This window comes from Microtus pennsylvanicus, chromosome 21 (genome assembly GCF_037038515.1).
Source record: "Microtus pennsylvanicus isolate mMicPen1 chromosome 21, mMicPen1.hap1, whole genome shotgun sequence".
Taxonomy (NCBI): domain Eukaryota; kingdom Metazoa; phylum Chordata; class Mammalia; order Rodentia; family Cricetidae; genus Microtus; species Microtus pennsylvanicus.
The window spans coordinates 6,986,184-7,006,365 of record NC_134599.1 but is presented as its reverse complement, the minus strand read 5'-3'; the positions used below and the strand labels follow the sequence as shown (position 1 = coordinate 7,006,365).

The 20,182-nt window shown below is 38.0% G+C and overlaps 1 protein-coding gene across 1 annotated transcript in view; it reads right to left on the bottom strand.

The window, feature by feature from the left end:
* Positions 1–20,182, bottom strand: part of Klhl7 (kelch like family member 7) — a 52,669-nt gene that overhangs the window by 18,520 nt on the left and 13,967 nt on the right. The window contains exons 2-7 of the mRNA XM_075954944.1: positions 14,283–14,385; positions 13,281–13,374; positions 12,972–13,096; positions 7,613–7,788; positions 4,046–4,220; positions 1,060–1,202 (exon numbers count right to left, since the gene is read on the bottom strand). Coding sequence (XP_075811059.1) covers positions 1,060–1,202; positions 4,046–4,220; positions 7,613–7,788; positions 12,972–13,096; positions 13,281–13,374; positions 14,283–14,385 — 816 coding nt within the window. The remainder of the gene's footprint in view (positions 1–1,059; positions 1,203–4,045; positions 4,221–7,612; positions 7,789–12,971; positions 13,097–13,280; positions 13,375–14,282; positions 14,386–20,182) is intronic.

Below are 20,182 nucleotides of genomic sequence, written 5' to 3'. Positions count from 1 at the left end.
AAGAAGGTCATTTCATATTAATCACAGGAAAAATCCACCAAGAGGAAATCTCAATACTGAACATCTATGCCCCAAATACAAGAGCACCCTCATATGTAAAATAAACACTTTTTAACCAGTTAGCTACCCAATAACAGGCTACCACACTAGGAGACATCCATCTGTAAGAAGACAATGCTTGCCTTCCTAGGAACTGAAACAATACAGATTTGTACTGTCCATTTCTGTCTTGATATCCCCATGCTTTTATTACATAGATGTCTTGAAGGACCAACTTTACATAGAAAAATGTACCAGACAAGTATCCTAATGTCAATAGGATGCTCTGGTCTCAAGTACTAACCATTAATAGAAAAGGGGGCTTTTTAAGAGAAAGTTATCCTGTTATGCTTGGATTCAGCATGGGTTATGGATACCTTATAGCAAACTCTGGGAGTTATCATTTATGATTTTGGTACTTGCTCTGCTCCAGCAATGCATGCAGTATCAGAAAAATGCTGTATTTCCGCACCTCTAAAAACACAGTATAAGACACAAGGAGAGATATGAATGAACCATATTGAGGCTGTAACCAAACATTGATGTATTTTAAAAAATTGTGTCCCTAGACCTATGGCTCATAATCTGCTCTTCCAATTGTTATTAAATGTACTGGAAAACAGACTAAAAGCATTAATTGTTCCTAGATAGTTGGATAAAGGTATCTATGTGACTACATTTTTCCAAATTTTTTAGAATGGCAATGTACTATAATTATTAAAGAAAAAAAACACATCTAGCTTAAGAAGCTAATTTTCACTGAAGATTATCACCTAATGAAAGCAAGGACATGATAATGAGTGCATAGACTTGCTAACAAAGTCTGAACTTTGGTTCTTCTGTAGTGGTTTCCTTTTAAAGCACTCCAGAGAGTTATAGGGGACCTTTGAAATCTAATTCTCAATTTCCTTACCTTATAAAAGAACAATAACTAGGCAATCAACTACTACTTACCACATGAGATATGTGTCTTTATGTACTCAGTCCCTTCAAAATAAAAATCAGAAAAAAATCAGTTACCTTTGGGTTAAAATATCTACAAGACTGTGGTTGGGAACCTCCGAATAGAGCTATGCGGTAATCGTGTTTCTTTCTTCTAGGCCGGGTGCCACCTGCAAGTTCTTCTCGATCCTCAGGAGACAGTAGATGGTACCTCATTCCACCTGCACAAAATACATGGTTACTCTCCAAGAGCTTCAGGTACTACTAAGTCAGTGATTTGAAAAGTAAAGTAGGGGCTGGAGAAATAGCTCAGAGGTTAAGAGCATTGATTGTTCTTCCAGAGGGCCTGAGTTCAATTCCTAGCAACCACACAGTGGCTCACATTCATCTATAATTAGATCTGAAACCCTCTTCTGGTGGTCAAGGAAACATGCAGAAGAACATTCTCTTTTGGCATGCAGGCAAACAAGTAGAACAATGCATAAATAATACATTTAAAAAAAAAGTAAAGTAGTTCTTTTTTATTTTAGCCCCTCCCCCGTAACTTAAATTACTTTTTGTTCCTTCTAGTGTTCTAGGAAGAAAGGAGACAGAGGCAGGATAAATGTCTAAGAATTCTCATCTTAATTTACCACCCTCAGCAATCAATATTACTAAGACTATGTCACTTACTATGTACCAGTGAATTATCTGGTTACTTAAGAGTAGTTGTCAAAATAATAAGTACTGAAATCTAGATCTTTTAACCTAGTAATCTCTATCTTTTTTTATGAAATAAGATTTTACTATGTAACACAGGAAGCTGTACTTCAAATAGTAAGCCTCTTGCCTCAATTCCTTAATGCTGAGATAAAAAATGTGTGCCACCACCATCAGCTCTGTTTTCACTGCATATTAGAATCACATAAGAAATCTCTATACCTGGTTCCTACCACAGTTCAATTAAAATCTCTAGTGCAGGCACCAGATATTTGGTGTGTTAAAGGGTTCCATCTTGTCATTTAAATGTGGTTCAAATAGTAGCAGCTTCAGAACCTGGAACTTTGTTAGAAATGCTGAATCCCACTACCTAAAAGCTACCAAAGCACCATCTGTGTACTTGACAATCCCAAGTTAACTCAGATGTACACAAAACTTTGAGAAGGACTATCTTAGATCAAATGCAATGAGGATTCAAAACTATTATGGATCTTCCTTAATTTGGTTGAGTCACACACCAATAACTTTAAGATGTCATTTTACATTAGAGTGGGAAAAATAAATTGTCTATTAATGTCAGACAATAGAGGGAAAAAACTATATTCCCTAGTTCATATTTTCTTCTCAACAAGAATTGAAATTTGAAAAAAATCTCACAAATGTTGGAAAGGAAAACTAGAAAAATATTCATTATATAAAATAAAATTACAACGCTATCCTATTAGAAAGATTAAGTTTAGCAACTTCACAAAAAGTAGATTAAGTACCAAGATGCAGTTCACAAAAAATAAAAATAAAGACAATTCTTCAAAATATAAAACATGCTTGAGCATTTCCCACACTCTTTTTTTCAGATTTGCGAGATCAAACAGTTGAGCACAGAGTTATGAAGGCCCAAACTAAGGTGCTCAGCCTCTCTATACACAGTTCATTTGTTAGCTCTTAACCAACTCCTGGGCAAAACTACATACTCAAGAAGAGCTGACAAAAATAATAAGTAAGAACACTCAACGATAATACAGACAAGACAGGCAACATAGGTAAGTTCCAAAGCATCAAAATGACCATCTGAGAACAGTAATGATATCACTCTCATTAAATAAGAAATCAGAGTTAAGTAGGGACTCATCAAAATTGAAAATAGTGGAAATATAAAGTTTATAAAGATAAATTAAGGTAAACTCTCAGATGATGACGCCAGTGTGGGAATAGAACTAAGAAAGACAAAGAACCATGAGATCAATATTTAACGCTGAAGAAACACAGTATTAATAACAAAAAACATAGAAATCAAAGGCTGGAAAAAGAAAATGATCTTTAAGAAATATACACACACTACTGCCAACTTTCAAACCACCAGGATTAAATAAAACAGTACACTGTTCTTACATGAGAAATTTAAAAAAAGAACAATCAATTTGGCACTAGAATTCTCAATAGCAGTACCAGCATGCTGCAGATGACAGAGCAGTACATTCAATAGGCTAACTGCAAGGCTGTTTTCAGCATATGTGGTTTAACTAGCTTCAATTTTTATAGTGAAATATGAGATTCATCAGGTCTCCAAGTATTTATCAATTGTCAGGAACCCTTTATAAGATGTGCTCCATCTAACAGAAGAAAAACAAGGGGAGTCAAGAATGACAGGCCACACCTGTAATCTCAGCACTCAGGAGAGGGAAGGCAGGAGATTTTGAGTTTCTGGCCCACCTGGGCTTCACAGTGAGAGAAATTTTGTCTCAAAACAAACAAAAACAACAAAAGAGGAAAGAAAATCTTGCATTCAGAAGAGAACAGATTGAAAAGATACGCTAAAATGGTAAAGGAAAGTCCCAGGACAAGAAATGTGTATCAGGCTCAACCTAGAGGGCAAGCAGCCCGCGTAGGAATAGGCAGAAGAAAAGTACTGAAAGGAACATTTTAAAGAATAATGTTTTAAATAATAAAAGCAATAGATTAATTTTATGAAGTGGCATTTTATGAAAGTATTTAGGACTTCTAGATTGAGAAAATAAAAAAAAAAACAAATGAAAGAAATCAGCATATTTTAGCTCCAGGAAAATAAAGAAATGTCAAGACAGAAAACTACTTGGTTAAATAAAAAGGAAACACTATGAACAAAGTACATGAATAGTATTGTGTACAAATTAGAACAGGCCCAAGATGGGGGGGGGAGGGATCTTCACTTTTTCACTATAAAACAAGGGCTGAGGATAATGCTTTTCAGAGGGCTGAGAACCCACACTAAGAAGACAAAGTCTTCAATGGTTTTCCCTGACAAGTGAGTGTGATCCACTGAACAGGTTTTTAGTTTATGGGAAAAGGTCATGTGATCCATATATAGATGGGTATGAAGGCAACTTACTTATCACCATTTTAAGGCATTCTGGATTGTCTTGAATAAGTGGTTCAGCTTGTACTGTTTTACTTAGGAAATTCTTCGATATAAGAGGAAATCTGACTTTAGCAAGGATATCAACCATAAATGGCTGGCGATTAGGCTCATCATATTTCAGCCACCTCACTGCAGCATCATAAACCTAGGGGGAAACAGAAGAGTCGAGTTCTGAGATATCAGAAACATTCCAAACGTCAGTTTTCCCTCACACTGAGAAGGGGACAAATACTTATTCTCAGTATTTTGTCCAATACTTGTTTGCATTCCTCAACACCTGACTATACCTCAAATACTTTACACTGCATTAGTGAGCCTTATAAGCAGTATGTCTGCTATAACTAACTACTAATATACATTGTGATGGGAAGGATGTTAACATTGTGATTTTAAGAAGAGATTTATGGGACTGAAGAGATGGTCCAGCTGTCAAGAACACATACTGCTCTTCTAGAGGGCCTGAGTTTGGTTCCTAGCACCCATATCAGGCAAGTAACAACGGTCTCTAACTCCAGCTCCAGGGGATCCAATGCCTGGCTTCTAAGGGCACTTGCACATAAGTGCACATATCTACACACATATACATGTAATTAAAAATAATAAAATTCTGTAAAAAGAATTATTTCCATTTATGTCTATGTATGTATGTGTCCCCATGTGTTGGTGGGTACCTTCAGAAGCCAGACGATGTTATCATATTCTTTGCAGTTGTGACTCATCTGATATGGCTGCTGAACTGAATTCCTTGGGAAGAGCAGCAAGTGCTTTTAACCACTGAGCCATCTCCCTAGTCCCGAAATTTGTGTGTGTTTTCTAAAACAATAAATCATAGCTTCCTTTTCAGAAGCAGTCACATGATACCGAAAGAAATCTATTCTCAGTAGTAGCCCCAACACATGCTCAGGACCAGAAACACAGGTTACCCAATAGGGTTTCCAATCCAGGAGATAAGAGCTATCTATTTTAACCTTGTATTTCTATACTGTGAACCAACAGACTTACCTGCTTCTAGAAAATTTAAGATCCAGAATTCTATATTTAATAAAATTGAATTGCTTTCATAAATAATACTGTAGCATTTATTTAACTACATTGAACAAGTTCAAGTTCATTAATATAATTTAATTTACAAATCACTAAACAGCTCTGACAACTTATTTCATATACATACTCATCTACTACACATATGTTTGAGCTAGATAATAAATTATGGGAACTGAAATTTTAAAGAGATGCCTTTTATTTTACAACATATTTAGATTGTTTTTTGGGTTTTGGCTAATATCAAGTGCAGAACAGATTTAGATTCTCTGCACCCAGTCACTATAAAGCATCTGTCATAACCAATTAATACCATACTATTTTTATATTTCCTTAGTGTTTATCTAGTATTATTTTCCTTCCATTACCCCATAAAGGAGACCACATTATATTAAGTCAGTAAGTCACCTATTGTGTTTTAGATTGTAGAAACTTCTCAGACTTTTCTTTCTTATGATAACCTGAACAGTTCTGAATTCTGGTGAGGTAAACTGTCCTTAATTTCAGTTTGTTTGATGTCTTATCCATTAGCTTAGTGTTATGCTTTTGGGGAGGGTGACCACAGTGATTGGCATCTATTGCTGTAATAAAACATCATAACCAAAAGCAAGTTGGGGAGAAAAGGATTTAATTTAGCTTCATCTCTCAGGTCATATTCCATCACTACGTAAAATTGGGGCAGGAAACTGGAAGCAAGGGACTGAAGCAGAGACTCTGCTTATTGGTTTCTTCCTCCTGGCTTGCTTAGTATGCTTATACATATCAGGACCACCCACCTAAGGGCTGCACCGCCCAGGGAGCTGGACCCTCCTGTACCAATCATCAACCAGGATTAATGTCCCACAGACTTGCCTACAGGCCAGTCTTATAAAGACATTTTCTCAAACAAGATTCCCTCTTTCCAGAGGTTTCTAGGTTTGTGTCAAGTTGACAAAACCCAACCAAACCATGATGACTTGATGTTTTATTACATCAAATAAGCATGCACTCAATAAGACATCAATGACGACCACCAGCAAGCAGTATCTGTCAGGTTTTCCCAGTATAAAGTCACTTTTTCTTCACCTGCATATAAGCCAGTTAATTTTGATTTATTTGTTTTTTATGTGCATTGTTGTTTTGCCTGTGTTTGTGGAAAGGTGTAAGGATCCCTGGAACAGGAGTTACAGACAGTTGTGAGCTGCCATGTGGGTGCTGAGAATTGAACCTAGGTCCTCTGGAAGAGCAGTCAGTGCTCTTAACCACTGAGCATCTTTCCAGTCCCAAGAACTGATGTGTGTGTGTGTGTGTGTGTGTGTGTGTGTGTGTTTATCTTCTTTCCTCTTGTTTCTCTTTAGAAGGGTCACTTTACATTCTAACTGGTTTCAGTATCTTGGGCTCAAGTAATTCTTCTTTGGCATACTGCTGTGCCTGACATAAAGAACTGTTTTTCTTTTTATCTAGTCAAATCTCTTAACCTGAAAATTCTATATTATGAACAACACAGAGCAAAAGAACATGATTTAGTGCAATCTTAATAGAATGTAAATCAAGTCATGCTGGGTTAAAATCAAGGTTCCAGAAGGGCTACCTGGAGGCCCCATAGGATAAATTATTTTGTGACTATTTCCAGTCTCTTATCACCTATCTGTACTGTGGACCTCCTCCACCTCCAAAGCAGCAATGCCTGGTCAATGCTTTTGTCCACTGTCCTCTCATCCACAATTGAGGACTCTTATGATTATGATCACACATATATACATCCTCTCATCCACAATTGAGGACTCTTATGATTATGATCACACAATCTACATCCTCTCATCCTCATCTTATGATTATGATCACACAATCTACATCCTCTCATCCTCATCTTATGATTATGATCACACAATCTACATCCTCTCATCCTCATCTTATGATTATGATCACACATATATACATCCTCTCATCCTCATCTTATGATTATGATCACACATATATACATCCTTTCATCCTCATCTTGGTCACATGCTCTAAGTTCCCTGCCTCATGTAAAGTAATATAAGTTCAGGAAATCTTTAGGGAAAGACACTGATGTGCCTAAAAAAAAATAGTTAAATGGTTTTATCTCTACCATGCACTCTGTAATTCAAATAGTTTTGACTTTTTCAATGGAAAAGGCTTTGTGATAATGTTAGTTATTAAAGAACACATTCTTGGGTGCATACCTTTAATCCCAGCACCCAGGAGGCAGAAGCAGGCCTGTGAGTTCAAGGCCAGCTTGATCTACAAGAGCGAGTTCCAGGACAGCAAGACCTGTTACACAGAGAAGCTCTGTCTTGAAAAAAATAAAAATAAAATAAAAAACAAAATAAAAAGACCCAAAACAAAACAAAAAACAAAAACCCCAATCATACAAAAGAAAACATTCTTCCTGAATATGAGAATTTTGTTGTCATATATTAAAGCATCATGTAGAAGAAATTGATAAAGAAATTTCTATCAAGAAATATCTAAGAAGCCAATATAGTTAGTTACCTGATCCTCTGCTCTCACAGTCAGAGTGTCCTGGCTGAGAAGTTGTGTTACTCGTTTGACATCAAGTTGTAGAAATTCATCAGTTTTATAAACCTCAGTAAAATGCTGATGAATAAAGTCATCTGCCGTTGCTTTCAGCTCGGGACAGTCCAGACACTCTGCAAGCACACTTATACCTAAGCACAGAGAGAATGGGAACAGAAGACACCGACTTTAGAAAACCACATATTCCCCCATATCATGAGAAGAATATGCAGGAAAATCTCAAAATTAAGGCTAGTCTGGACTAGAGCAATAGCCTGATTTTAAAAAAATGTACTATGTGTTTTAGGGGGATGCTGGGGAGGAGATAAAGCAAGACTTGGGAAAAAATTTAAGTAGATCTCATTAATCTAGGTCTTGTTCCAAAAACTTGTCTACTTTTGTGACAATATGAGGTTGTCTTATGCTTGACAGTAATAAGACAGCATCAATTTTTACAAACTGCTCTCAGGCATTTTTAAATCACTTTCTTTTATAAATAAACTTAAAACTAAGTATCACATCTTAAAGATGAGATGATTTTTGTTAGGATTGCACTCAACTTTTGAATTGCTTTGGGGGAACAGCTGCAACATTGAGAAAGAGGTCCATGTAAGCACTAGGCACTGGGCTAGGAGACAGTTCATCACATAAAAGGACTTGCTACCAAGCCTGATATCCCTGGGACCCACATGGAGGAAGGGAGTCAACTCCCATAGCTGTCTCCTGATACTGGGTGCACTGATCTACAATACATCCAATTAAAAAAAAAAAAAACAACTTGACATTTCGATTTATTTTGCTGTAAATTATTTATTAATATTCAGCTTTTATTAAACCCTTTTCTTATACGTTACTGATATAAATATATATTTTACTCCCTGTATATATAAAAAGTATATATTTTTCATATTTTCCAGAGGCTGGAGAAACAGCTCAGTAGTTACAAGCACTGGCTGATTTTCCAGGGGTCCTGAGTTCAATCCCAGCAACCACATGGCAACTCATAACCATCTGTAATGGGATCTGATTCCCTTTTCTGGTATGCATGAAGACAGGTCACTCATTTACATAAAATAAATATTTAAAAAACAAGTTTTGCATGTTTTCCATTCAGCTTTCCCCCAATTATTCTATTTTGTTTTGGAGGAAATTTCTCATGTTCTATATAAGGAGGCACAGTACTGTCCACAGGCCAAATGTAGTCAGTCCTCAAGCTGTCTGTGTGCCACCTTGCTAAAGTTACTGTTATGTTTCATGTCTAAATGCTAAAAAGAGGAAGATGAGGGCAAAAAGAAGTAGTAGTCGTAGTAGTTGTGGTGGACGGAGGCAGGGAAGAAGAGGAGGAGAAGTGGGGAAAGACAAATGCTAAAAAAGTCTAAAATATTTACTATCATTCCTTTACAGACATCTGAGGTTACTGTTTCGGGCTCTCTGCTTCTGAAGACAGTTTGGTCTTGCCTTTTGCTTTCCTAGTTACAGATCCAATTCTGATGCTGTTCTTTGAGCTTTCTTTCTTAATCAGACTTTGAAAGGTTTTCTTACCTCTTTGAGCAGAGTCCTTAAATCAAGAAAACTAAAAATAAATTTCTTTCTAAAAATATGCTTTGGTTACATTTCAAAGATTCTATTGTTGTGTTATTATCATTTTAAAAGCCCGAAATTTAGTTTTTAATGCTTCTTTACAATTATTCAGTTAAGTCTCCAGGTGCTGAAAAAGGTGCTGGAGGAGACTGGTGCCCTCTGACGCTCATTTCTCGCCTCACTGCACTGCTGGGGGCAGGCCCTATGCTTCTTTCCTTCCAGAAGTTCTATGCTTTCGGTTGCTGGTGATCAGTATTTGCAAACACTCCAGGGGAATAAACTTGTACTCAGCCTCTTATCACAGTACAAAACATTCTGTGTTATCTATCTAAACAGGTTTGTTACTCAAATCCTACTTTTTCTAAGCCCAACTTTTCAGGTATAGGCAATTTTATAAGTTATGTACTGTGGCTTCTCAAATTCCCGTTCTGTTTAAAACAAGCAGTAATCTTATTTTTCTGGGCATGGTCACCCGCATCTATAAACCCAGCACTCAGGAGGCAGAAGCAGATGAATTTCTGTAAGTCTGGAACCAGTTCTGATGTACAAATCGAGTTCCCAGGCCAGGCAAGGTACAGACCCTGTCTCACAGGACAAACAGCTCATTTTGCCACCACTAAAACAACTAACCAGGATATTCTTATTGATGAAGTTAGAAGTCTCATGATGCAATAATATCAATAGTTGGAGACTAAATGACACAGAAGTCATTTTGTGGGACACTTCATACACAACCATAGTAGGATAGAAATAGTAGTTTGCTTGTTTTGGTAACCTATCATACTCATCTCTAAGAATTTTATGTTAACTTTTTGGTGGTAAATACATGTAACAAAATGTACCACCAGTCACATTTAATATACTCATGTCATCCTGGCATGATTATCATCTAGCTCCACCACTTTTATCACCTCAAACCTAAGCCCTTGATGTTTAAAGATTTATCACCAGGATATATCTAAAGAACATCTTAGTTCATGGGTGAGACTTCATACTCAGTTTGAAATTGTCTTGAAGGCACAAATGACTTTTCCTTTGTAGTTTGTTGACTGTTTTGCTTCTTTTATCTGCTCCTGGAACTCCTGCTTCATATTAGTGCCCTGTTCTTCCTCTCATGGCTCTTTCATCTTTCAGTAATGGCTTCTTTTTATTTGTAGTATTGTATCATGAGATAAGTTTCCCAATTGATCTTTAGTTTGAATTTTTAGGGACATCTAACTTTACTGTTCAATTTAATTAAATGTCAAGGCTGGAAAAGCACCCATTCAAACATCCTGTTTTATTATTATTATTTTGGTTTTTCAAGACAGTTTTTCTCTGTATAGCCTTTACTCTCCTGAAACTACCTTTGTAGACCAGGGTGGCCTTGAACTTCAGAGATCTGCCTACTTCTGTCTCCTGAGTGCTGGGATTAAAGGTGCAAGCTGCCACCACCTGCCTATCTTTTCTATTTTTAATTTTTTTCTATTTCTTACATTAAATTTGTCCCCAGGAGTGTGATTTTTCTGTCTCTCAAACTAATAGGTTTCCTTGAACTTTGTATGATTTTGTTTTGTTATTTTGAGACCAGTTCTCACTATATAGCCCTGGTTAGCCTGAAGGAGCTATATAAACCAAGCTAGTCTTGAACCTTTCAGTATAGGGTTATAGGTGTACATCATTATGTCTGATTGAATTTTACCTAATCAATCAGTTGCGATAGATTCCCTCTTAGCACTTGTGAAAGTTAGATTGGCAAGATAGTTTGAACAACAGAGAAGCAAAAGGAAATCTTAGGCAGACGTTTTTTAACTGGTTGTCAGCGGCAGCTATGCTCAGATTCACACAGAAAACATCAGAAGCAGGTCCTCTCACCCTATCTTTACAAGTTACCGAGGGACTGTAAATGGCTCAGAGCCACTGTCCCCCTTTTTTGAGAGAAAGCCTCATTCTGTAGCCCAGCTGGCCTTGAAACAGGGGTAACCCTCCTACTTCAGCCATCATGCCTAGTTGAAGTTACTGTCTCTCTCCCAGGCTTAGGCTCAGAAACAGGCTCCTTTCTAGGTTACTGGGGTATCCTTTCTTTCTCAGCTTTGTTACTCTCCCCCTCCCCCCCAAAAGAAATTAAAAACTAGATAAATAGAGCCATAAATTATTCAGTGCTGTAAACTACAATACAGAAATGGACTCTCAGTCCAGAGAATGCCTGATACATAGGACAATAACAGGCACTGTTTATTCCCTAATATAGGGTCTTACCATGTTGACATATGGCTAACAAAGAAATTCCATTATGCTTGTCCTCCTACTCCATCAACTGCAGTTTCTTTTTTTTAATATTTATTCATTCACTTATTATGTATACAATATTCTGTCTGCATGTATGCCTGAAGGCCAGAAGAGGGCACCAGACCTCATTACAGATGGCTGTGAGCCACCATGTGGTTGCTGGGAATTGAACTCAGGACCTTTGGAAGAGCAGGCAATGCTCTTAACCACTGAGCCATCTCTCCAGCCCATCAACTGCAGTTTCTTTTCTGGATACCAGACCAGTCTCATTTTTATCCCTTTTGCCTGACTTTTACTCCTTTCTGCAATTATCCTGTTTCCTTTTAGACAGCCTACCAAGTTTTTTTCCTCCCCAGGCTCACAGTATGTGTGCCAGAAGGAGTACAAAGTGCCCTGAGGGAAAAAGAATAGGAAAAATTGGGCCAGAAGAAGTCCAAAACATTTTCAGAAGCCCTTTGCCCAGCCTTCAGTTTCCTGGCATCAGCATCCCTCCACTAGTGTTGACCAGGTTCCAGGCTCCTCTGTTTCCTTGATTCTACTCTTTCTCTAGGTTGTCCTGGACCTTTGGCCTTCCCTTTCCCTAAAGCCTATGGATTACAGTATGCGTAGAGAAATGTAATTACAAAGAGCTGAGTGCTTGTTTGCCACCAGGAAGGATCATCTCACAGTAAAATGCATACTATACTGAGAAATATCTGAGTTACTTTCTCTGTTTCTTTCAAGGACAAATTGCTTACCTGAGCAATAGCTTCAAATGAAGATCTACAGAAGCTCCTCAACTAGTACCTTAATTTATAATTTCTCTGTCCCCTAGTACAAAACATATTTGACAATGGAGAGACAGCATGGTGTACTAAGCAAGCATCAGAATACTCAAACTCCACTTTAGTCTACTCAGGGAGTGACCACATCACTTCAGGGAAGTTTATAAACCTGACCTCAAATTTTCTCAGCACATTATGAGCCCTATAAGAGAAATGTTCATGTTTTTTCCATATAAAACTACTATGAATAAATAGATGGTATTCTTGTTGTTGGTCTTTGATGAATGAAAGCCATTATAAAAGTCATGTTACTGCTGGGCATGGTGGTGCATGTCTTTAATCTCAACGCCCAGGAGGCAGAGGCAGGTGGATATATGTAAGTTCAAGGCCAGCCTGACCTGCAGAGCAGTTCCAGGACAGTCAGAGCTGTCACAGAATGAAACCCTGCTTTGAAAAACAAAACAAAAACAAAACAACAAACAAAAAGTCCTATTTCATTTTAGAAAATAGTGGCACAGTATTTATTGAGCTAATTGCTACCCAGGCTAGTATGTGCTTCTTCTTAAGTTCCTTTTAATTTTATTAGTAAAAATGTTTCAATGAACAGTATCTTTAAGCCTAAATGAAGATTCTAACCAATATGGTTTTTCTTTATTTAAATACACAATGAGGACTTTTTTTTTTTGAAAAAAAAAAAAAGCCAGGAATTTGGTATTTCTTACCAAGACAATTTGAAGCATCAACTTGTTCCTTCAAAAAATCAACACACATTTTCTTCACAGGTTCAATCTGGTACTGATTTGCTGCATCTAACAAAGACTGGACATTGTTGCTATTCACAGAAATTCTGTAAATTAAACGGAACATTAATTTCACACTGTAGAATAAGCTCTATGACATATGATCCCTCCAACTCGTCCATTACAGCTTTTTGTTCTAAGGAAACAGGAGCAAATTAATTTTGTCACAACAATGCTTTTCTGTGGCAGACTCCAGTCTTACTCCCCCAAACAGGATGATTCCTAACTCACCTCGCAGTATAAGCAAATTCCACCAGTTGTTCAATAATATCAGGTTCAGCATCTTTGAGTTCTACTTCAAAGGACTTAGATTCAAGCATGTTAGCTGAAGGAAGAGAAGACACATAAATGACCACCAGCAGCACCCACAGGTCTAACTAGGAACTGACATATTCCAGGTTATATTAAATACAGAAGACATTAGGACAGTATCTCTGGAGGGAAATACATGCAAATCAACTCTCCGTGTTAGTGGCACCTCTTGAATTAATCTAAGAATTCTCAAGTGCAAAGAGAAAGACATAAAATTAGATTTTGTTTTCTCTCAATCCTAAAAGAATTCAGTGTCCCTCTTCTCTTATTTCCTCCAAATCCTCAGAGGTAGGTAGGACAGCAAAGACAAAACTTGAGGCAGATATATTGTTTAACTTGATCACAGGACAAGAGATAGGTATCATGATGTACACCTGTGATCTCAGCACTTGGGAGGTAGAGGATTACTCAAAGCTTCAGATCCCCCCCACACACTACATGGCAAGCTCCTGTCTCAAAATCAATACAACAAGCCTCATAAAAGAATACTAAGTAGTATAATCAGGACTTGGTTCCAGGTCTCAGCTAAAAATAAAGGCTTCTTCCCACTACAGTGTGCTACATTTTCTTCCCCTCTTCCTTCTTCCCCTCCAGACCTTTTGAGGCATAAACTTGCTAGATACAATGCCAAGAGATGTATCTGTTACCATGATTTTCTACCTCAGGTGAAGAAAACAAACCCTGGACATTCAGTCAGAAACTACCTTTATACCATCAAAGACATTAGGCCCTTGGGGCTAATGAAAGAACACTTACCTTTTGATGGTCATCACATCTGACCATTTTCATTCTCTTTACTGTTCCATAGCCTTAAGTTCTAAAGAGCTTTAAAAATTGGAATAAATATTTTTATTGAAACTCTACCTAATTCTCATAGAAAAAAAACCAAACCAGTAACAGGTTTTGCCTGAAAATACTCACTTGTGAACATTAAGTTAAAAAAGTGACTGGCTGCAGCAAGGACAACGCGGTGAGCAGGAATCTTCCTTTCCTGGACCATGAGGATCACGTCACACAACGTTCTCTGGTGAAAAGGAGAAAAGCATATAAAAAGCAGCTCCCTGGTTCTTGCTCAGCAATATTGACAAGGTAGGAACCGACCAAAAGCTGTAATGCCTCTATCTACTTTCTACTTAAATTCTTCTTTCCACACACATATTTAGCAAAGACTAACAGAGTTGCTGTCAGACAATATCAAAATTTGGTACTATAATCCCAACAGTCAAGAGGAAAATAAATTAGCATATCTATCATTAAAAACAAGTCTCCCGAGATATGTGTGATGGCCCACAGCTGTCAAGAGGCTGAAGATAACAACTTTGAGGCCAGTCTGCGCAGCACAAGGAAATTCTCTCACCTCAAAAGAAAGTTGTCTACCAATGATTCAGGGATGTCAAAACTTTTTTTCCTAGTATAAATTCTGAGGCCTTTATTGTGAGCTTCCTGCAGGGAAGAAGGATTAAATGATATGATGGCATATACAAATAATAATTTTTAAACATTGTAGTCTACACTTGATTTTCCTAAATCATCAATGCTGGTAAAATCCAGAGTAAAAGTAGCTGTCAAGAGTTCTGATGAAAACAGAAAAGATTAGAGTGGATGAACTGATTGCCCCTGCACTAATCTTCCCTTAAACAGCTCCTCTCACAAGCACCCTACTGACAGGAGATGGAGGGCAGCCATTTCTAAACTCCAGGCTGCTAAAAGAAGGTATGCCTACAACAACTTAAATTGCTGGAAAGAAAAAAAGGAATACTGAAAAAATATCAAGGGTTGTCATAGATGACTTTTAAAGAAAAAAAATTTCGGAAGGGGCCATCAAATAATAAATTCACAATGAAGCTAAAAGTATTATATGCAGAGCTCACAGAAAATTTGGTGTCTACCATTGGCAACCAGTGTCCTAACCACTGGGAGTAAGGCAAGCAACACATTCTGAGTTTTTTGTTCTGTCTTATGTTTTAAAATGTTTATAGTGTTTACTTGCAAGTATGTCTGTGCACCAAATGACACCTTAGGGGTTCAGATGACAGTGTCAATTCCCTGGTATTGGGATGGTTTTAAGATGCCATGTGGGTACTGGGAAGTGAATCTGGGTCATCTGCTGAGCCATCTTTCCAGCCCAATATTGAGTGGTTTTTAAATCTTATTACAAATCTATTAATAGTTCAGGAGCTTAGCAGATACAGTGTTTGTTAATTTTAAATATTTTCTAAATGACAAATATTTTACTAATATAATATTGTTTTGGACGGCTTGAAATTTCCTATTTGTGTATTTAGTTAGCTATTTTGTGTGTGCATACACACATGAGGCATGTGGGTCAATGCCTTTATACAGAGGCCAGAGAAGGCTAACAGGTGTTGTTCTTCCTTACCTTCCACCTAAGTTTTTTGAGACAGTCTCTCAGTGAACCTAAAACTTGCTGTTTTGTTAGGCTTGGCTGGCTAACCAGCGAGTTCTCAGGACCTGACTCTCTCCACCCTCTCCTGGGGTTACATTCACATTTGGCCATGCCTGATTTTCTGTGTGGAATTTCCCAGCAAGGGTTCTTACCCATTACGCCATTCCCCTAGTACTACTTTATTTTGTGAATAAAAATCCAAGTAAGATGCTAATGCTTAGGAAAAGAGAAATGAGCCCCCCAAAGTAGACTAAAAGGTAAAAAACTTCAATTTTACAGTCTATTTCAAGATTTGGTAATAAGTTTTGTGGACCAGTGCTTAGAATCATATGCAGATTGATAGCCCCTAAAGCTATGGATGGTTCATGTCTGATCATATGTGGAGAAGGTACAGAACAGGCACAGTCCTTAGGTGATTTGCCATATACCATACCAAAACACACAAAGTAGCAAAACCAAACCAGAGTCACATTCAGTTACACCACCAAAAAAACGAGCTAGTTACACTGACTGGAAGCAAGGTGGGGAGCAGGATGGAAGGCAGGAATTAAAGAGGAAGACAGAACATCAAGCAAATCCGTATATCAGATAACAGAGCTCTCTCTCACAAAGGATGGATCTTTGTCAAGTAATAGGAATTTCCAAAAAATGGGGATAACAGAAAATATAGAAAAACATTTCCATGAACAAGGAATTTTAAGTTGAACGAATGTTGTCTGCTGGTAGTTTCTGAGTGTGCAGCTCGGTACAACCACTATAACCCATAGGGTGAAGAGGGAGGAGTCATTTGTCTCCCAGTGGCACATTTATTTAACTGTACCACAATGAACTAATGTTTCTAAAGGAGATGGGTAATATGAGCTCATATCTGATACCATCAATTAATGAAGCAGTATATCCACAAACAAGACAGAGAGAGAGACCCAAGTCTGGAGAATGACAGTTCTAAGTGAGCTTAAGAGAGAAATCTAAAATAAAAACAAACCAAAACACTCAAAAAAGAAAAAAAAAACCAAAAACAACAACAAACAAAAAAACCAAAAACCACTAATGGTGTGAGAGGTCCTTCTATCTATGTGTTGCTTGTATTGGTTAATGATTAAGAAACTGCCTTGGCCTGATAGGGCAAAACTTAGGTAGGAGGGAGGACTGGACTGAATGATGGGAGAAAGAAGGGCGGAGGGGGAGACACCATGGAGCCGCCACCACAGGGATAGATGTGCTGAAACTTTGCTGAAAAGCCACTGCCATGTGGCAATACACAGATTAATGGAGATGGGTTAAATTAATATGTAAGAGTTAGCCAGTAAGAAGTTAGAGCATGGGGTTGGAGAGATGGCTCAGTGGTTAAGAGCACAGCCTGCTCTTTTAAAGGTCCTGAGTTCAATTCCCAGCAATGATCTGTAATGAGGTCTGGTGTCCTCTTCTGGTCTACAAGCATACAGACAGAACACTGTATACATAATAAATAAATCTAAAAAAAAAAAAGAAGTTAGAGCTAATGGGGCCAAGTAGTGTTTTAATTAATACAGTTTTCTGTGTGATTATTTCCGGGCTAAGCTAGCCGGGAGGCAGGGATGAACAAGCAGTTCCTTGCAACACACTAACATTTGACAATACATACTGACTGGTTAAATAAAGGGGGAAAAAAACCACCTTTAATTTCTTCTGGTCATTGCTCCCACATTAGTTATATTTCTGCATGTATTATTCTTAGCCTTAAAATTTTTAGTCTTTCATAAGCAGCACATTTCCAAGTGGCTGCTATGGTTTGAATCCTCCCCTCAAATCTCATGTTGCATTTTAATGGCTATTCTGACTGGTATGAAGAGGGTACCTTTGACAACAGGGAAAATGGCAGTGGTGGTTCCACAGCAGGTCTGGAATGGGGAGCTGTTGTGCAGTGAACAGCTGTCCAAGAAAGATATTATTTGCAGGATTACAATTCAGACTCATTTCATTCATGGCATAAACTATTAGGAAACACTGAAAATGTTACTAAGATGGTTAAGAGGACCATTTGGGTACAGTTTATAGCCATCTTTTTAAAGTAAGCATTCCAAGGGTACTGAAATAGAAGCAGTGTCAGTGCAAATGAAAGCTGTGGAGCCTAATGAAGACAAACTCAGGAAATTAAGTCTGAAGAGACCCTGGATAAGGATCTACCAATATATACAGTATCTGCTATAAAGTGGAGATAAAATCAACTTTCCCAAAAGGGCAGTGCTGCTCACTAGCTAGTTTACAGGAGCACTACAGGATGAGGCTGGGCTTGCTATTAACATTCAAACAAATTCAAAGAAGAGGAAAATGCTAAGCCTTTAAATTTCCAAGATGGAAAAAGAGAGGCTATCAGAGGAAGGCAGGAAGCACTTCTGACTATGGGGAGAGGAGAAAAGCTCAGCTGGAAACTAAACAGGATGGAATCATGGGGAGAAAGAAAGAAAGCAGCTGGATACCAAAATCCACCAAACCTTGTTTTTTAAGATGCAATTAGATACTGAGCAGTGCTTCAGAGCTAATAACAACAGCAACATAACAGATCCTGTTAGTGTTATAAGCTGTGGTGGCTGGATGAGGGCGCTCACCTTAGCTTACATACTTGAAGGTTTGTTTCCCAGTTGGTGGAGTGTTTAGGAAGGATTTCGAGGTCTGTCCTTGTTGGAGAAGGTGTATCACTGGGAGTGAGCTTTGAGGTTTCAAAAGACCACACCAGGCTCAGGCTCCCTTTTCTCTGTCCCTTGCCCGTGGAAGAGGATTGTAAGCTCTCAGCTACTGTTCCAGTGCCATGTCTGCCTGTCACCATGTTCCCTGACATGATGATCATGGATTAACCCTCTGAAACTGCAAGCAAGTCCCCAATTAAATGCTGCCTTGGTTATGATGTCTCTTCATAGCCATAGATATAGGGAAGACTAAAAATGAAGGAGTTAAAACTTGTTTACTTAATCTGAGAAATATAATCCCTTATAAGTCTCTTGAAATTTCAAATGTTTTATTAGACTGTAGAATACTAAGGTTTTTTTTTAATTTTTTCTTTCTACCTTGTATTGTAAACTAAAAGGTGTAAAAAAAAAGTATGACTTGGGGGCTGGAGATGGTTCAGTGATAAAGAATACTTGCTGCACTTCCATAGAACCCAAGTTCGGTTCCTAGTAATTAACTTTAGGAAGCTCACAACCTCTTGTAACTCTTGTAAGCAAATAAACTTCCTCTTATTTATAAATTACTAGATTTGTAGTAGTGTTTTACCACAGCAGAAAGCGGACTAAAATAGTGACTTAGCTTAAATTCCCACTAACACAATTTCTATAAGGCTTATTCTTTTATAGTTATTCTAACATGTCATCTGATCTATGCTATCTTTAGCTATGATATGGGTTGTGCTTGTCAAAATAAATTGCTGCCTTAGTTACTGTTCTATTGCTGTAAAGAGATACCATGACCAAGGCAACTAAAAGAAGAAAGCACTTATTGGGAGCTTGCTTACAGCTTCAGAGGATTAGTCTTTTAGTTCTTTATGAACATGACAGCAGACAGGCATGGGGTTGAGAGCTTATATCCTGATCCTCAGAACTCATGCGGATGCTGGATGGGCATTGGTTTGCCTATAATTCCAGCCATGGAAGGTAGAGACAGAGCCAACACAACAAACTGGCTCGAGAATCTAGCAATAGTCACAAACTCAGGTTTTAACGAGAAACCCTTCCTCAAGGAGTAGGTAGAAAAGGTGTTGATGGAGGATGACTTCTGACATCAATCTTGGGCCTCCACACGCACTTATCAAAATACATATGTGCACACTACAGATAGTGAGTAAGAGGAACGTGTCTGCTGCTCCTTTGTTATAAAGCCTGGAAAATCCAAACATTCAGGAAAGATAAAGCTTTAGGGATAACTGCTAAAGGCGACCCTTACCTTGATGGAATCATAGGCCTTAAAGGCATCTGTTACATTCTCTAACTAATACAGATGAAGTAAAAAGAGGGAAGACTCCCTCAAAAGACAAGAGTTACAGATGGAGGAATTCCATCTCATAAGAGGTTAGGCTCATAAGAGACACCCACGGTGCAGAGTAGCCAGGAGGAGCAGAGCTGTACGAGATGCAAGGCGACAACCTGCTCTGCACGACTGCTGGCTGCAAACGAGGGTAACTGCTCTCAAGAGGAGGGAAGCTCCATCACTAGAGAGAACTTGGACATCAATCAGGGATACAAAGTTCAAAAAGTCCACTAAGCCTCCAATATACAGGATAAATAACAGTTAAAGAAAGGAAAGCCAGGGAACCTGGGGGCTGATTCTAACTATCTGGCAAATTTCTAACATTCTGCACAAGAAAAAAAGAATGTATCTATGTACTCATAAGTGGCTTTTAGACATACAGCAAAGAAAAACCAGCATACAATTAACAATC